This window comes from Primulina eburnea, chromosome 1 (assembly GCF_022965805.1).
Source record: "Primulina eburnea isolate SZY01 chromosome 1, ASM2296580v1, whole genome shotgun sequence".
NCBI classification, from domain to species: domain Eukaryota; kingdom Viridiplantae; phylum Streptophyta; class Magnoliopsida; order Lamiales; family Gesneriaceae; genus Primulina; species Primulina eburnea.
Genome location: NC_133101.1, coordinates 64,836,977 through 64,853,373, shown reverse-complemented (window position 1 = coordinate 64,853,373; position 16,397 = coordinate 64,836,977). Strand labels below are relative to the sequence as shown.

The window sequence follows — 16,397 nt, the reverse complement described above, 5'->3', positions numbered from 1 at the left end:
GAGTATCTCATTTACCAAATCAAGTATTTTAAAACTGAAATTAGGTATTTCGCAAGTAAAACTAAGTACTTGAAAATCTTCAATGCTTAGTTGCGAATTTATGTTTTTAAAAATAAAAAAATAATTAAATGAAATGAACATGTCATCCAAATAGATCTTGGATGGAAATACGAGCACTTGGTGAACTTGCGTTACATTTTCGAATATTCAGTTTTTTAATATCAATTCTGAGTATGTCATTTACTAAATCAAATATTTTAAAATTGAAATTTTAGTATTTCCAAGTAAAACAAAGTATTTCAAAAGTTCAATGTTTAGTTGTGATTTTTTTTAAATAAAAAAATATTTTAATTCAATGTATATGTCATCCAAATGTATTTGTGAATTATGAGTGGAAAGAGAAGTACTAACAAAAATAAGAATTTATTAGTTAAAAAGGGTAAAAAGGTAAAAATACTTGAAACAAGTGGTAAAAACTAAGTTGATTTTGTGTCAGGTACTAAAATGCAAAAAAAAACTTGTGGGTACTGATTCTTAACTAAATCATTGACAGATGCATTTTTCTCCAATTTACCGAATTAATAAATATGGTTTAAATTTTAAAAAAATTATTCTTTTATTTTTTTGAGCTTTGAGTATCGTGTAATATCGATCCAAAATATGGCATCTTACGTTAAGTTGACAAAAAAGTCGGGGTTTTCGTGAATAAATTATATACATAAAATATAACAATTGACAAAAATTGGAATAAAAATAAAGTAAAAAGACTATTTATCTCTAATAGAGAGTAATGTAGGTTGAATTGTTTCAACTATATATTATATAGATTGTTCTAAAGTGATAAATAGTAGGCGTATAGTATTTCGCCTAGCCCCCCTTTTTACCTTAATATATATATATATATATATATATATATATATATATATATATATATATATATATATATATATTTTTTTTTATGTTCATATTTATACAATAATTCTTTTATATCAAATTTAAACTTAAAATAAATGACATATTTTTGTCGCTCGATTGATTCTAATATTATATGTTGAACAATCTTTTTATAAATAGTTTTAAAATATAAAATTATATATATTACATATCTTTCTCTTTCAATGTAATACATACAACCCAATTAATTTAATTTTTCAGGATCGAAGTGCAATGAACCATCAGTCATCATTGTCCAATTCCGTTAGTTAATTTTCGAAAGTTTTAAATTATTCACCTAAATTAGTTATTGTGAGGGAAAATTGTTTTTTTTTAAGTTATACTTTTTTATTTTGGTTATTTATTTTGTCAAATTTCAACTTTAATCTATTAATTTATTTTTGACAATTTTATTTTTTTTATCATCTATATATCAAATTTCGACTTTATAAAAAAGACTAAATCGATTGATATAGAACTAAAACTTAAATTTTATAATATAAAAACTTAAATAAAATATATATGACAAGAAATGTAATTTAGAATTGTGTTAGAAGTGCGTGTGTCCTCCACTATGCATATTATATATATATATATATATATATATATATATATATATATATATATATATATATAGATGGTACGTACCATCACGGCATAAAATTAAATTTGTCAATGTTGAAATATAGCTAGAAACCACGTCAATATCTATTCCCAAGTTTTTTATTTTTATAAAAACAAAAATACTGAAAATGACGGCTAATCATTGTTGTAGGTCAAAATCAACTATTTTAATAAATTCCATTAAATTAATCAGTATTAAACCATCGTTTCATTCAAGAAAATAGCGTTGAGAAAGATAAAAAAAAGGAACACGAAGTTATTTTTATTACAAATGAGCAGCCACCTCTTATTCATTTTACACTTGCACGTGAAGAAACTTATACTCCACAACAATTCATTTGAAACTTGGATACAAAGGAAAGTATGAAAATCCAAGGTACAATTTGGGATATATAATTTCTACTGATCTTATTATTTTGATTTCCGCTACAAAGTGGTGCTTGCCAATTGCCATCCCAACATTCTTTAAATATGATTATAAATATATATAGAATAGAAGTTCAAATCAAACGAAAACCACATGCGAATAACTTAGTTGATCGACCCACATACCTTTCGGATAATTCCATTTGTTCCGAGAAGCGGGGAAATATCACTCATTTTGACCATGGCACTTGCAAAATCATTGTTAAATGTTTGAGGATTCCTGCTGTATTCAGATACTATACTGTCTGCGGATCCGTTATTGAAAAGAACTTGATCCGAATGGAGGAGTCCTTTTAGTTGTATCAAATTCTTGAAGTAGTTATTATCAAAGGAAACCGGCGTCACCAAATCGAGCGGCGCCAAGTTAGCGTCACCGCCACTTTGTGGGCATCCCCGTCTACGTGTGCTGGCGAAGCCGGCATCTATGCGCTCGGTTCCGTTGCTGTAGATACGAGCTCGGAACGAGACACATTGGGCTTGACCTATTGTATGCGATCCTGTATACATATATAGATAGAGATTTGTGAGTCACTATATATGATGGACATGATATATGTAACATAGATATCGATTTATATGTTTTCAAATTCTTTGTTGTGTTTAACATATTATATTCTATGTTACATTGAGCGATTGACTGTGACCATCATTGGCCGACAAGACGAGTGTTGTTACGTCAGGGACAGTAGTCGAATATGAGACGTTACATTTATATCTGTGTATTCAACTCTATTTATATATTTTTGCATGGCAAGATTGATCATTACCTGATAAGGCAACCATGTCTCTTTCATTAAGTCCTTTATTTGCGAATCTTGATATAAGAACGTCAAGATTTGAAGAAGGGCCGGGAAGATCTGAGTTTGCTTGTGCACGATTGGCTGTTGTTGAATCCCTTCTCCCAAGTTTCACTGCCCATGTTGGACCTCCAACCTTTAAATTAATTTATATAAACCGTGTCTCGATCAGAATTTGTATTATATATGGCAACGTTTCGTATGTCAATCTAAGAATTAAACTAATTTACATAGACTTTAGTATACACAATACTTACGAGAACTGATGAATCGCGGGCTGCTACAGCGAGTACGTCAGCACAAGAAACGACTCCAGGGCATACAGCCTCAACCGCACTCTTTGCTGCTTCAATGACTTCGAAGCCTCGCACAGAATTAACGTTAGGGAACGCAGTCTTCTCACTTTGAATGGTAGAGGTCTCATCGAGCAGTAGCGATGCATCACAGCCCTGGACGAAGCAATCGTGGAAAAGTAGACGAATGATCGAGGCCGCCATGCGACGTTCTCGGGATACGGCTTGTCGGATGGAATTTTGGATGGTGGTAAGCGCATTTGGGCACGTTGTGGCGTAAAAGGTCGTGGATAATTGTGCTTCACATGGCATGCTATACAACAAAAATACAAGTGAAACAAGCTTCAACAGCTTCCCCAATGAACTCGAGGAAGCCAACATGATTGGAAATTTTTAGATTTTCTAACAGAAAAATCGAAGGGTTTAATTTTCTCTTAGTGTGTAGTACTTGCTAATGAACTCTTTGGTGATTGATCACAAGGGGGTTAGGCTGTGAATTTATAGGGACGGAAAGAGTTGTATTTCGGCTATGTACAACGCGTAGTTGATTTTTAATTTTTTTAAAAATAATATTTTAGTCTTTAATTACTTTTCTCTTTCTATTTAAAAAATTAAACTAATAAGGTGGCTACTTTGTAGATAGGATCGATCTATAGTTATATAAAAAAACTTTGTGAGACGGTCTTACAAGGGTAATTTATGAAAAAATATTATTTTGTATGTCAAAAGTATTACTTATTTTTGTAAATATGACATGAATTATCAGTCTCATAGATAAAGATATATGAGACTATCTCACAAAAATCTACTTCTGGAATTAAGGTAAAATTATATTTAAATGCCTTTTTATTTTACAGGTTACAACACAAAGTTATATATTTAGTATATTACTGTAGATGGTAAATGAAGAAATGCAAGTGTTTCGAGATACGTACAAAAACAAATTTATTAAATAATTATTTTCATTAACTTATTCAAATTACTTTTGATAAAATTATAAAATTTATATTTAGCATAGATTATATATCAATCATATGTTTTTTGCTTTTTTAAGGAAATAATCCTATAAATTTCTTTATTTTGTGTTTTGGTACCATATGTATTGAAATTCGGGTTATTGATCTTGTCAATATTTTTTAATTATTGGAAGTCAAAAATAACATTTATGAAATTATTTTTAACGCTACAAATTCACATCACTGGTCTTCGAATGAAATTTATCAGATTTGGTTTTCGAATTTCACACTGGAGTCTCAATGAAAAATTATGATGCGCAAACAAACTAATTAATCGAGCCGATATATAATATTTATATTATATTATTTATGAGCTTAAATTTTATTTATTCAACTTGAAACTCAAAAACAAAGACTTGAATTGAGTTTTATGCACTTCTTGTTTGGACATAACTTGTTAAAAAAAAAAAAAAAAAAAAAAAAAAGAACCACATTCCGAACACGATCATGGTACTTTCATTTTTCCTCGTCTACTTTTTTTCTAATGTTCTAATGATTATTACATTATTTCACAATCTTGACATAATCATTTGAATTGTATAGATTTTCCACATATCAAATCAACTTTCCAAGTTTATATCCAAAATTATTCACGTCCATCGAATAATACTTACTGTAAAACTTTCGAGTTCAATTGAACTGAAACTCGAAATTTCAACCAAATAGCATTTAAATTTTTGGGTTTAAATGTTACTTGAATTTTGTAAGACAGATATTCGATCAGACCCAACTCATAAAAATTATTATTTTTTATGCAAATAAAAAATTACTATTAATTATGATTATAGACTTGTGAAACATTGTCTTTGCTTTGTGCAAACTTAAGTGTTAAGGTCTTCTCAGTAAGGAATAAAAAATGAATTGTAAGTTGTCGAAATAAACTGTTTGATTTTTAAAATAAATTGAATAGGTATGGGAAGATGTGCTCCGCAGCATATATTATATATCAACTATTTTGGTGTATATATGGGATTTGGTCTTTGGTTTGAATTTTCAGTACCATTTGAATTTTGATTAGTCAGAAGAATCGATTTGGGCATTTTGTTAAAGTCTTCTTAATGACAATTTTATATCCAAAGCATTGAACAGAAGTAGGAAGAAACTCCTACTATTTTATTTGTCAAACTTTTGTTGGCATACTCAAATTATTTATTTATTTATTTATTTTTCTTATACGAGTTACGACCACAAATACATATATAGCTCAATTACGACATCGAGAATCAATTTTTTGATAATGAGAATCTCAGGCGGACTTTTTTTTTTTTTTTGGTGGTATGTTTATTTCGATTTTAGATTTTTGAAACAAATTCTATATTAATTTTTTCATTGTATAATTTTAAAAATGTATATATAATGTAATGATAATATTAAATTTTCTAATTATATGATTTAAAATTTAAATTTTGAAAAAAAAACTAGCATTTTTTATTAGCAATCATATTTATTAAATTGAAAACGACTCAAATCTTGAATGTTTTTAGAGAGACAGTTTTATAGATTTATTTTTTGTGTGACGAGTTAAAAAATATAATACTTTTATGAACTAAGTTGAGTTAGAGGGCTATTTCACAAAATTACCACAAAAGATTGTGCATGTTGTTGGACTAAGAGGTCTATTGAGCTTGTAATTTGTGAATGAGAAATTGGAGAAGCAATGCCCAATAGTTGGCAAGTGGGAAATATCCCACATTAGAAAATGAACATAGCATTGGTGAATATATATTGAGTTACACTTTATGGAGGTGTAACAATGATTGGTCAAGAGGCTCTCTCTCGCGCGCACAGGCGCAGGGGGGGTGCAAAATCAATCATGGGCCCGATTTGCAGTGGAAAAAGGCTTGACTTGTGTGCAGGCGTACGTGCGCCGACTTGGGCGCGTCGAAAGTCGGACTTGATCAAGGCAAAATTTCCCACGGAGGTTCACCTGGTTTTTGCTATTTTTATTTTCGAAAATAGACCAAGACCTTTGGTGTTTCAGCTGACCTTTGGTATTCGAAACTGAAACCCTTTGGTGCTCCAGCTGGACTGACCTTTGGTGCTCCAGCTGGGCAGGTCCTTTGGCCTTTCAGGTGGCCAACCATAACTGTCCAGATTGCCTATATATAGGGGCATCCTCAAGTCCTACGAGACATCCAACAACACTCCCCTGCACTCTTATATTTTCGGCCCTGCTCTAGCTTTCTTGTCTCGGCTCCCGCTGTTTCCATCGGCTGCCGCTCCTCTGTCGTTGCTCCGTCCCGTGATAAAGTTCAGGTACTTTTTCAGTTCGTCGTGGTGGTGCCTTGTGCTACGGTACTACTGGTTTTCCGTTGTATCCTGGGAAACAGACGTCCACGTTCATCCTCGCAGCACGCACCGGAGGGGACGAATCTGTTTTAAGGACACTATTTCATACAGGCCTCGGTTTGCTTATTTTAAGCTTTGCGATACTGTTTTGTTTCTCGTTGTTTTCTTTGTTCCTTTTTGTTTGTGCGTATACATATTGTATAACACATGTCACACTCACTTTTGACAAAATCGTTTTGAAAACAACTTATTGTGGTCAAATTTTTCATGCCTTTTGATAAATCTTTACATTTGTAAGGTAAAAAGAAATAAAATTAGGTACTTAATTAGTAAAATATAGAAATATCGATCTATTTTTGTCAAGAAATTTTTTTTTTTTGAAAAAAATAATAATGAATAATGTGATTTCATTAATACTCAATGTATTACTTATTAAATTTGACTGGTCATTACAGTAGTTATCCGCGGACAGAAAATAAATAAAATATTTATAGTGGGCTTTTTTTTAAATATTATTCTCATGAGGTGAGTCAATGCGGAGATAATTGTCATGCATGCTTGCTTTCCTCTACACTTACAGCTCAAGCACAGCTCCTAAGATTTATTTACTTTTTTCCTTTTTCCACTTTTTCTTTATATTTTAATATAATATTAATCTGAACACATAATTTACACGTTTTTTGAAAGGAAAAAAAAAACTATACAATTTTTTTTTAAAAAAATCAATTTGTCAGACATATATTTGCCAAATTACATGTATCCTTGAGTTGGATGAATGGTAAGACAAGTTCCGAGTTTAAAGTGAGCTTAATTTAAGATTACGTGTGTAAGATTAGGACATCAAAGATATGTGACATTTGAGATGAAAAATCAAATATGATTTTGATTTCACCGTAACAACCAAAGTATTGTTCAAGATTAGACGAATAAAGTAGTACTTATCATTAATTAGAAAAGAGGAAAACTAACAGAAAACTTTTGTTTGATTAGAAAGTAATAAAGTCAAGATACTTAAAAAGATAATTTAATTTTATACACCTTTCGTCCTCGTTGAACAAATTTATCAAATTCTCCGATAATTGAAATTAACTGATCATGGCACACGCCGACACGGATCCCATGTGTTCATATAAGAAAAAAAAAATAAAATAGTTTTTTTTTCTAAAAAAAAGTAATTAATGTTGGGTGCAATAATTATCCCTGCTTGGTAAAACAATCGAACCGTGGTGCTTGTGCTGCTGTGCGGTTTAAAAGATTTGAGTTGCACCATTACTACTAGCTATAGCTTTTGGTAAAACGGTAAGCACTCGGTCCTACAATTGGTATCAGAGCCAAGGTCACGGGTTCGATTCCCATTGATTGCAAGGAGTGCAATTATTGGGAGGGAGATTGTTGGGTGCAATAATTGTCCCTGCTTGGTAGAGCGATCGAACCGTGGTGCTTGTACTTCTGTGCGGTTTAAAAGATTTGAGTTGCACCATTACCACTAGCTATAGCTTTTGGTAAAGCGGTAAGCACTCGGTCCTACAATTAATTTTTGAAATTGAGATGATAACCTCATTTTTTTTAAAAAAAATTGTTTTATATTAAATTTAACCAAATTTATCAATAGTTTGGTGACACAATTTGAAAAATAAAAATAGCCTAGCTAAACATATAAAAAATATAAGCTTAGAAAATAAGAAAATAACAAAAAATCTGGAAAAAAATAAAAAAAAACATAAAAGAAATTCGATCAACGCCAGAATTTTTCAAAAAAAATTCACTTTTATTTCGTGTATCTGTTGCTAAATTTATGTAATAAATTGTTATAGATTTTCCCTCTTTGTTGGTGTTTCTTTTAATGTTACTTGCTTCACAAATAGTAGATTTTCTTTTTTCTATGTCTAAATTTCAATACGTAAATTTTTATGGTTTTTTCTTCCCACTTTAGCTATAATTTTCCCCAACTTTGTTTCGTTTTGTATATATATTCATTAATTTCTTGCGGGAAGATTACAATATAAAATATTATATTGTCAAAGTTTTTGAATTTTACGAGTTTTATATCGAAAATATTGAAGATCTTGTTAGCGAGAAGCTTTTTTATACTACAATAATTATGTATCTTATTTATGGTTTTAATTATCATGTATTATTTTGTTAAAAAAAATTCTAATCTTAATAAATTTAAAATTTTGACTCCGTCATTGATGATAAATATATTAGGCAAAAGCTTGTGTGAGACGGTCTCACGGGTCGTATTTGTGAGACGGATCTCTTATTTGGGTCACCCATGAAAAAGTATTACTTTTTATGCTAAGAGTATTATTTTTTGTTGTGAATATGGATAAGGTTGACCCGTCTCACGGATTATGACCCGTGAGACGGTCTCACATGAGACTCACTCATATATTATAACTAATGAAACCGCATTACTAACTCTCCCCACCATTCACGTATTTGAAATACAATTTTTCTTTTAAAAAATTCATAATCTCTAACATTGATTTAAGCTAACATCAACGAAAAAGTAAATATATTCCAAAAAAATCTCACTGAATAAAGCAAGGGCGGCTATTTGTCTAATAATAATAATATATAGAGACATGTTAGAGAGAAATTCATTCTTAATGATCATATAAATTAGTATAGATTGCTAAAAGCAAACATGAAAAAGTCAGTCTATGAGAAAAAAAAGGGTCACTTTTTGGTGTTTATGGCATAGTTATTCAGTGATTAGCACGAAATTTCTCTAGATTTCCAGCTCAAAAAGTGCATCAAAACTAGAAAATTTCTTTTCCAAATGGAAAAGTGTGTCAATAGGAACGTAGGCAAAACCAATTGTTACACTGGATATGATATAGGCCGAGGAATCGAACTTGGCTATTTAGTCGTTAGACTTGGCCTAGTTCTCACTTTTTTTTTTTTGTCTTGTTCGGTCTCTTTGATTATCCAATTTGTCATTCTGAAAAGTATATGTCGGACAATTTTATAACTTAATTAATATAAGTAACACTAGTAGTATTCATTTGATAACTACATGATTGAAGCACGTTGAGAAATCGTGTATCAAATTATTTAAACTAAACTATTTAAAGTTGAAGCAAACTCAGCTTGAATAATCTTACTGAGAAAGCTTTTTAACATTATCTTACTGACGTTTTATCTTCTTTGACAATATTTCGATGTTTCAATTAATACATAATGGCTCGAGGAGAGACGTCATACGTAGTATATGTAGAATCACATTTTTTTTAAAAAAATCATATTAAAAACAGTGTTCTAAAAATCCCAGCTTGAAAACGCCCACCCGCCCCGTCTTTTGGTTAGGTGGTGCTTATAGGCGTCGCCAATTTAATCGGCCACCTAGACAGTTTTCTATTTTAAAAAAAAATCAAAATAATAAAATTTAAAAGTCTACTCCAATTTAGAGTTTAAAACTTAAACACTAAACAGGGCAAAAGAGAGCACAAATAACAAAAAAGTTGGAAAATGTTGAAGAAGTTTAAGTCTCATGGTATGAAGGTTGTAGTATCAATCAACCGCATAATAGGTTTAATATATATATATATATATATATATATATATATATATATATATATATATATATATATATATATATATATATATATATATATATATATATATATATTATTAATTTAATTTTAAAATTTTAAACTTTATAAGAATATATATATATATATTATTAATTTAATTTTACAATTTTAAACTTTATAAGAATACAAAAACATAGTACTCGTGAATGTTCCTAGTTATTTCAGCTTGAAAAAACCCTTTAGACGCTAGGCACTAGGCAGTCGCTCGCCCGTCCCTTTTTAAAACACCGTTGAAAAAATCAACGCTTGAAGAATTGGGCCTTACCGGGTGGTCCAGGCTCAAGTTTCAAATAGGACTTCATATATTATGGGCTATAGGCCTCATTCGGTATCTCTTAATTTGATTCTCCACTATTGGGCCGAACAGTAAGGTGCTATCGGCACCTTACATTTTGTCACTCTAGTGCCCATGTTATTACTAACTTTTGAATAGAGTTCATATCAGACATTATTTATATTAGTTATTTTGTATACGCGATACATATATGTACAATCTTTTTTTTTATCATTATTGATGAACAAAATTGAAATTTGAGAAATTATGGAGAGATTAAATTGATATATTAATTGTTGAAATAAAAAATAATAATAAAAATGTGTTGAAATTTATAAAAAACAAAAACAAAAATATAATATTAATATCATATAAGGGTAAATAAGAAAAATTTGGTGTCTTTCTTAGATAATTACTATCATGTCCTCAATTTTAATAAAATAAAATAGATATTCTCTCAAGCTCAAGACTAGACCACCACGCCACATAAATAAGTTAGTATCGTCAAAATGGCCAACCCTGCTAGCATGTTTTGACATGTATAATTGTCAATGAACTCTTTTAAATGGAATTAAAAATGTTTGTTACTCGTAGTCCCAATCACAATGATTATTTATTTTTTTTAAAAAATTATTCAGCTTCGGTACGAGCGCCATACAAAGTGTTCCAAGTAGCCAAATATTGGGGACCTCGTGTTCTGTAAATATCATCCTTACCACCAGAAATCGGTACCTGAGTTCAATCAAGGATCCTCAATTGAATATGCGCACATTGCATGATTGAAAAACATATTTCATAAAAAAAAAAATAAGAATACAACAAAAAAAATTAAGAATAAAACAGACGATGAAAAATTAGGACCATATAGGCAGAGACGGATCCAGAAATAAGAGTTGGGGGGGCTTGAACTCAATATGATAAGTTATATATTATTAAAAAAAATTTACATTAAATGAATTAACATCATTCAGGAAAAGAAAACAATAGAAACAATATGTCTTATTTGTTGAAGGCGAATACTCCAACCAATAAAATTTCTGAAACCATTTTTTCTGAAAACGACGATTCTGGCTTCCAAATTTTGTACCTGGATACTCCAACATATCTGGTTGATAAGACCCCATATTTAGATATGAACGTCTTAATACATCTCGTACATTAATATGATATTCACATATCTGTTTTCATTTTCCCGGATCTCGTTCAATAAAAGTAGACGAAGACTGATGATCGTCTCTAGGAGAGGAACATGAATGAATTTGGATATTGGGAAATAGAAGACTTTCACTGGATTGATGTTGCATTGTAAGGACCGTAGGAATTGAAGTATCTTCACTAGCTTGACGAGCTTGACGATCTCTCTTCTTAAAGAAAGAGGATATCAATGTTTTTCCTTTCTTTGCAGCAGATTGATGTTCCATTTTGAAATAGTTCAAGTTATAATCCTAAACAAGAATAAAATAATTATTAAACAAATAAACAAATAATAGTCAATCAACAACTCAACAACAAATAATCAAAAAACCACAAATCACGCACAGAGAAGCTATAAAAAACAAAATAAAAAATATATAGCCGATTCTTACCTAGATTGTTGCCTTGCCGATGAGCAATTCGATTTCTTCGGGAGTCCGCAATTCTATTCTGTCGCTAAAGGCCTTGGGATTTGGGAGACAAATTTTGTAGAATTGAGGTGGGGCGGATAAGAGGATATGAGATGAATTTGGTCTCATCCTTGTAAATGGACGGGACTTGATTGGACTAAGACATTGATGTACGACGATTTTGGAAACAACCGTCGCTATTAGCGACGGTTTTTCGAAAAACTGTCGCTAATAGCGACTGTTTGAATTAAAACCGCCGCCGATCACATCGGTGACGGTTATACTAAAACCGTTGCAAATATTAGCGACGGTTGCTGAAAAACCGTCGCTAAAAAAAAAGTGGGCTACAGCCCTAGAGTAAATCCGTCTCTGCATATAGGGGATGGAAAGAGACTGAGACACTTGGATTAACAATGAAAAGCAAAATTTGAATTAATATGACATGTACCTTTTTGAAGTTATTGAAAATAACATTATGTTAAAGTACGGTCTCGTGTATTTATAATCGTGAGACAAATTGATCCGTTGAAATAAAAAACAACATTTTGATGGACTTGGTCGAGTTGAAGGTCCATATCATAAAATTAATTCGTGAAATGATTTCATAAAAATTTGTGTGTTATGTTATTAACAAATTATTTTTACAAGTATTAGAAAACGTAAAGTGATTGAACAAAAGAATCTCCATTGATGAAAGCTCGAAACATCATACGAGTACAAAGAATGGAAAGAAAACAGAAATGTTCAATGAACTACGTAACCGCTTGTAGCTATTTAAATGTGTGTGTGAGTGTGTGTATCAACAAAGTAGAAAACGTGTTTCACATCAACACTTTTAATACGCCATGGAGTGTGAATGTTGTGAACACCCATCTTGGTAAGTAACATGTGAAATCGAGACGGCAATAGAGACTTAGTGAATAAGTCCGCAAGTTGAAGCTGAGATGAAACACGAAAAGGATATTTTACGCAATTTAGGCAAAAATATTTGAAACCTACCAAGTTTAAACATTTTGTAATTTATATGCATGTAAGTGGACATGAATATCAACGGAACAATTTTATAAGACAAACTTATATGGTACAAACAACAAAACAAAACAAAACAAATGCAACAATATTGGTTTGATTAGCTATGGAGTAGCAAATGATCCTTAATTAGCAAAAATTAATCAGGGGATCATAACCTTAATTAGAATCAGCTATAAAACTATTCACCAGACACAGTGCATTGCTCGTCACCTCCTTAACCTTCACCACTCGATCGCACACGTCCATCTTCATCGGCCCGTCCGCCACATCCTCGAATCCGTCCGTACACGTCTCCTCATTCGTCAGCGCCGCGCTCATCCACGTCTGCACATTGCTCATCTCGAAAGCCAGCTCCTCGCCCGCCGCTTTAAGCCGGCGCATCTGATTCAGCGACCCGCGCATCTGGTCCACCGCGTCTCCGAACACGCTGAAACAGTCGTGAAGCGCGGCTGCGGCGCGGGGGTCGGGCCCGTAGTCCCCGCGGCTGGTGAGGTTACGGACGTAAATGGCCAAGCGGTTCGCTGTGGAGAGGCTCACGCCGATAGCAACGCGAGCCAGGCGAGCTGGGTTCTGTTGCACGGAATCGGCATAGCTGACTAGTGAGGTGTAGCATAAGTCGGGGTATTGGGTGGTGTGGCAGCTCGTGCGGATATAGTCGGTGGCATTTACGGTGGAAGAAGATGGAATGCCGGCCTCGGCGGAGGAAGGGTGGAGGTGGAGGTAGAAGAAGAGGTGAACTAGTAATAGTGGACGTAACATTTTGATTATAGAGGTTTGTAGATCGTGAGAGCTTGAGTCTAGCGATAAGAGGATAGGAGTAAAAAAAGTGGGAGTTGATTATTCTGGGAATGGGGAAGGCTGTATAAATTATATACATAGATACATACATATATATATATATATACATACATACATACATATATATATACATATATACATATATATATATATATATTATACATACATACATACACATATATATATACATATATATATACATATATATATATATACACATATATATATATACATATATATATAATATACATACATACATACACATATATATATACATACATACATACATACACATATATATGTATATATACATATATATATAATATACATACATACATACACATATATATATACATACATACATACATACACATATATATGTATATATATATGTATATATATATATATATGGGCAATTATATTTGTTTGACAAAAAAAGTTGCCCTCCTAGCAAAGCACATGTTTCCCAATTTGATTTTTGTTTACAATTAAATAACCGGAAAATATACTAATTCAATCTAAATGTATAGTTTTGCCATTTTATTGACAAAGTGATTAGACCGCTTTTGGTTCAACTACAATGGAGTAGGATGCGTAACCTTGCGGCTAAATACATGATTTCAAATGTTTATGTTTTACTGACAGTGTTAATCTGACAATATATGCTTGTTTCGATTGAGTATGATCACTCATTTAGACGCCAAAAGATCTCCTAATGATGATTAAGTCATGGTTCTCCACATTTATAGTTTGAAACACGACACCTGTATGGTGATGCCCGGAAAAGAATCGTGGTCGCAGAACTCCCCTCGGACGCTTGTAACTTGGGCTTTGTCCCCAGGTCCTTTCCTTCCGTCACCAAATATGCTAAATAATCAAGCCACAAATATTTGAATTCAAAGCCACCTAAATTGAATTCAAAGAAACTCATTTTTGAATTATAAACACATGTGTTGATTAGTCAAAAATTATGAGGTAAGCCATGATGTTTTTATTTTTGTTTTTTCCCTAAACTTTACCTATAAATACCCACCCATTCTTCATTCCAAAATTACACCAAAAACACAAATCCTCTCATCTACAATCATAAGTGTAGAAGTGAGATAAAGGATTTAGTGTGAGATTTCTTAAGGAGTGTTTATCCTTGGAAGGAATAGGATTAGTGGAGAGAAAGTGAGTGTTAAAATCAGAGTGTTCTGAGTGAAATACTTTGTATTCTCAATTCTCTTGTCTTCTTTGTTATTAATAAAGAAGTGATCTCCTTGAGAGGTTTAGAGTGGACGTAGCCCAATCTTGGGGTGAACCACTATAAATATTGGTGTCCATCTTATTTATTGTTGATATCACTTATGATGTTCTGCTGCGATGTTACCTCGTTTATTTCCCTGATATCCCAACAACTGGTATCAGAGCTAGATTCTCAAATACTATAGGAAGTCCTCGTATGCTCTGTGGTTGCAGCTTAGTCTGAACTTCCACATCAGAAAAGGCTTTCTAGACAGTATTAGGGAAGTGGTTCTTTTGTGTTCAGGCTTTGACGATTATTCGTTGGTAGCATTCACAAAAGATGGAGGTACGCACAAGCAAGATGATTAGCCTTAATGGCTCTAATTATCAACTTTGGAAAAGTAAGATGAAAGATCTTCTATTCGTCACCAAGATGCACCTACCGGTGTTCAGCGAGTCTAAACCAGATGATAAATCAGATGCTGAATGGAACTTCGAGCACGAGCAAGTCTGCGGGTACATCCGACAATTTGTCGATGACAACGTGTATAATCACATCTCTAACGAGACACATGCTCGTACGCTTTGGACAAAGTTGGAGACACTATATGCCTCCAAAAGTGGTAACAACAAATTGTTCTATTTGAGCAAGCTTGTCCAGGTTCGATACAAAGAAGGAACTCTGGTCGCAGATCATCTGAACGAGATTCAAGGATTCGTGGAGCAGTTATCAAGTATGAGCATAAAACTTGATGACGAGGTGATAGCTCTGATTGTGCTAGCTTCATTGCCAGAGTCTTGGGAGACTCTGAAGGTATCACTCACGAACACAGCACCAGGAGGAGCCGTGAGTATGGACTTCATCAAGAGTGGCATCTTGAATGAAGAGATGAGGCGGAGATCTCAAGGATCCTCTACCTCACAGTCAGATGTTTTGGCTGCTGAGTCAAGGGGGAGAAGCAAGATCAAGAAAAACACAAATCAGAAGCCAAGAAGAAGCAAGTCCTCAGGGAGATATGCCAACATAAAGTGTTATCGCTGTGGAGAAAACGGACATATTAAAAAATATTGTCGGCAACCGAAAAACAAACATGAAACCGATGATGAGCAAACAAACGCCATTGACGAGTTCAATGTTGTTCACGAGCTAGAGCAGGAGTCCGTAAATTTGGCAACTCAAGTAACTAGTTGGGTGATCGATAGTGGAGCAACAGTCCACGTCACATCTCGAAGAGAATGCTTTACATCCTACACACAAGGAGACTTTGGTGTGGTGAGGATGGGGAATAACGACTTATCCAGAGTCGTGGGAAAAGGAGATGTGAGCTTGACTACCGTGGATGGCTCTACACTGATCCTGAAAGACGTCAGGCATGTGCCAGATATGCGCCTGAGTCTGATATCAGTCGAAAGACTCGATGAAGAAGGTTTCTGTACAACCTTCCGAAATGGGGTATGTAAGATTTCAAGAGGATCACTTGTGGT

The 16,397-nt window shown here is 32.8% G+C and overlaps 2 protein-coding genes across 2 annotated transcripts; both read right to left on the bottom strand.

The window, feature by feature from the left end:
• Nucleotides 1-1,796: 1,796 nt before the first annotated feature.
• LOC140842161 (lignin-forming anionic peroxidase-like) lies at nt 1,797-3,536 on the bottom strand. Its single transcript, XM_073209975.1, has 3 exons — nt 3,038-3,536; nt 2,751-2,916; nt 1,797-2,480 (listed from the first exon to the last, which is right to left on the bottom strand). The coding sequence occupies exons 1-3, from the start codon at nt 3,452-3,454 to the stop codon at nt 2,089-2,091; spliced, it is 975 nt and encodes a 324-aa protein (XP_073066076.1). The 5' UTR covers nt 3,455-3,536; the 3' UTR covers nt 1,797-2,088.
• A 9,348-nt stretch (nt 3,537-12,884) lies between these two features.
• On the bottom strand, nt 12,885-13,744 carry LOC140814127 (21 kDa protein-like). The gene has a single exon (XM_073173009.1). The coding sequence runs from the start codon at nt 13,644-13,646 to the stop codon at nt 13,044-13,046; it is 603 nt and encodes a 200-aa protein (XP_073029110.1). The 5' UTR covers nt 13,647-13,744; the 3' UTR covers nt 12,885-13,043.
• Nucleotides 13,745-16,397: the final 2,653 nt, after the last annotated feature.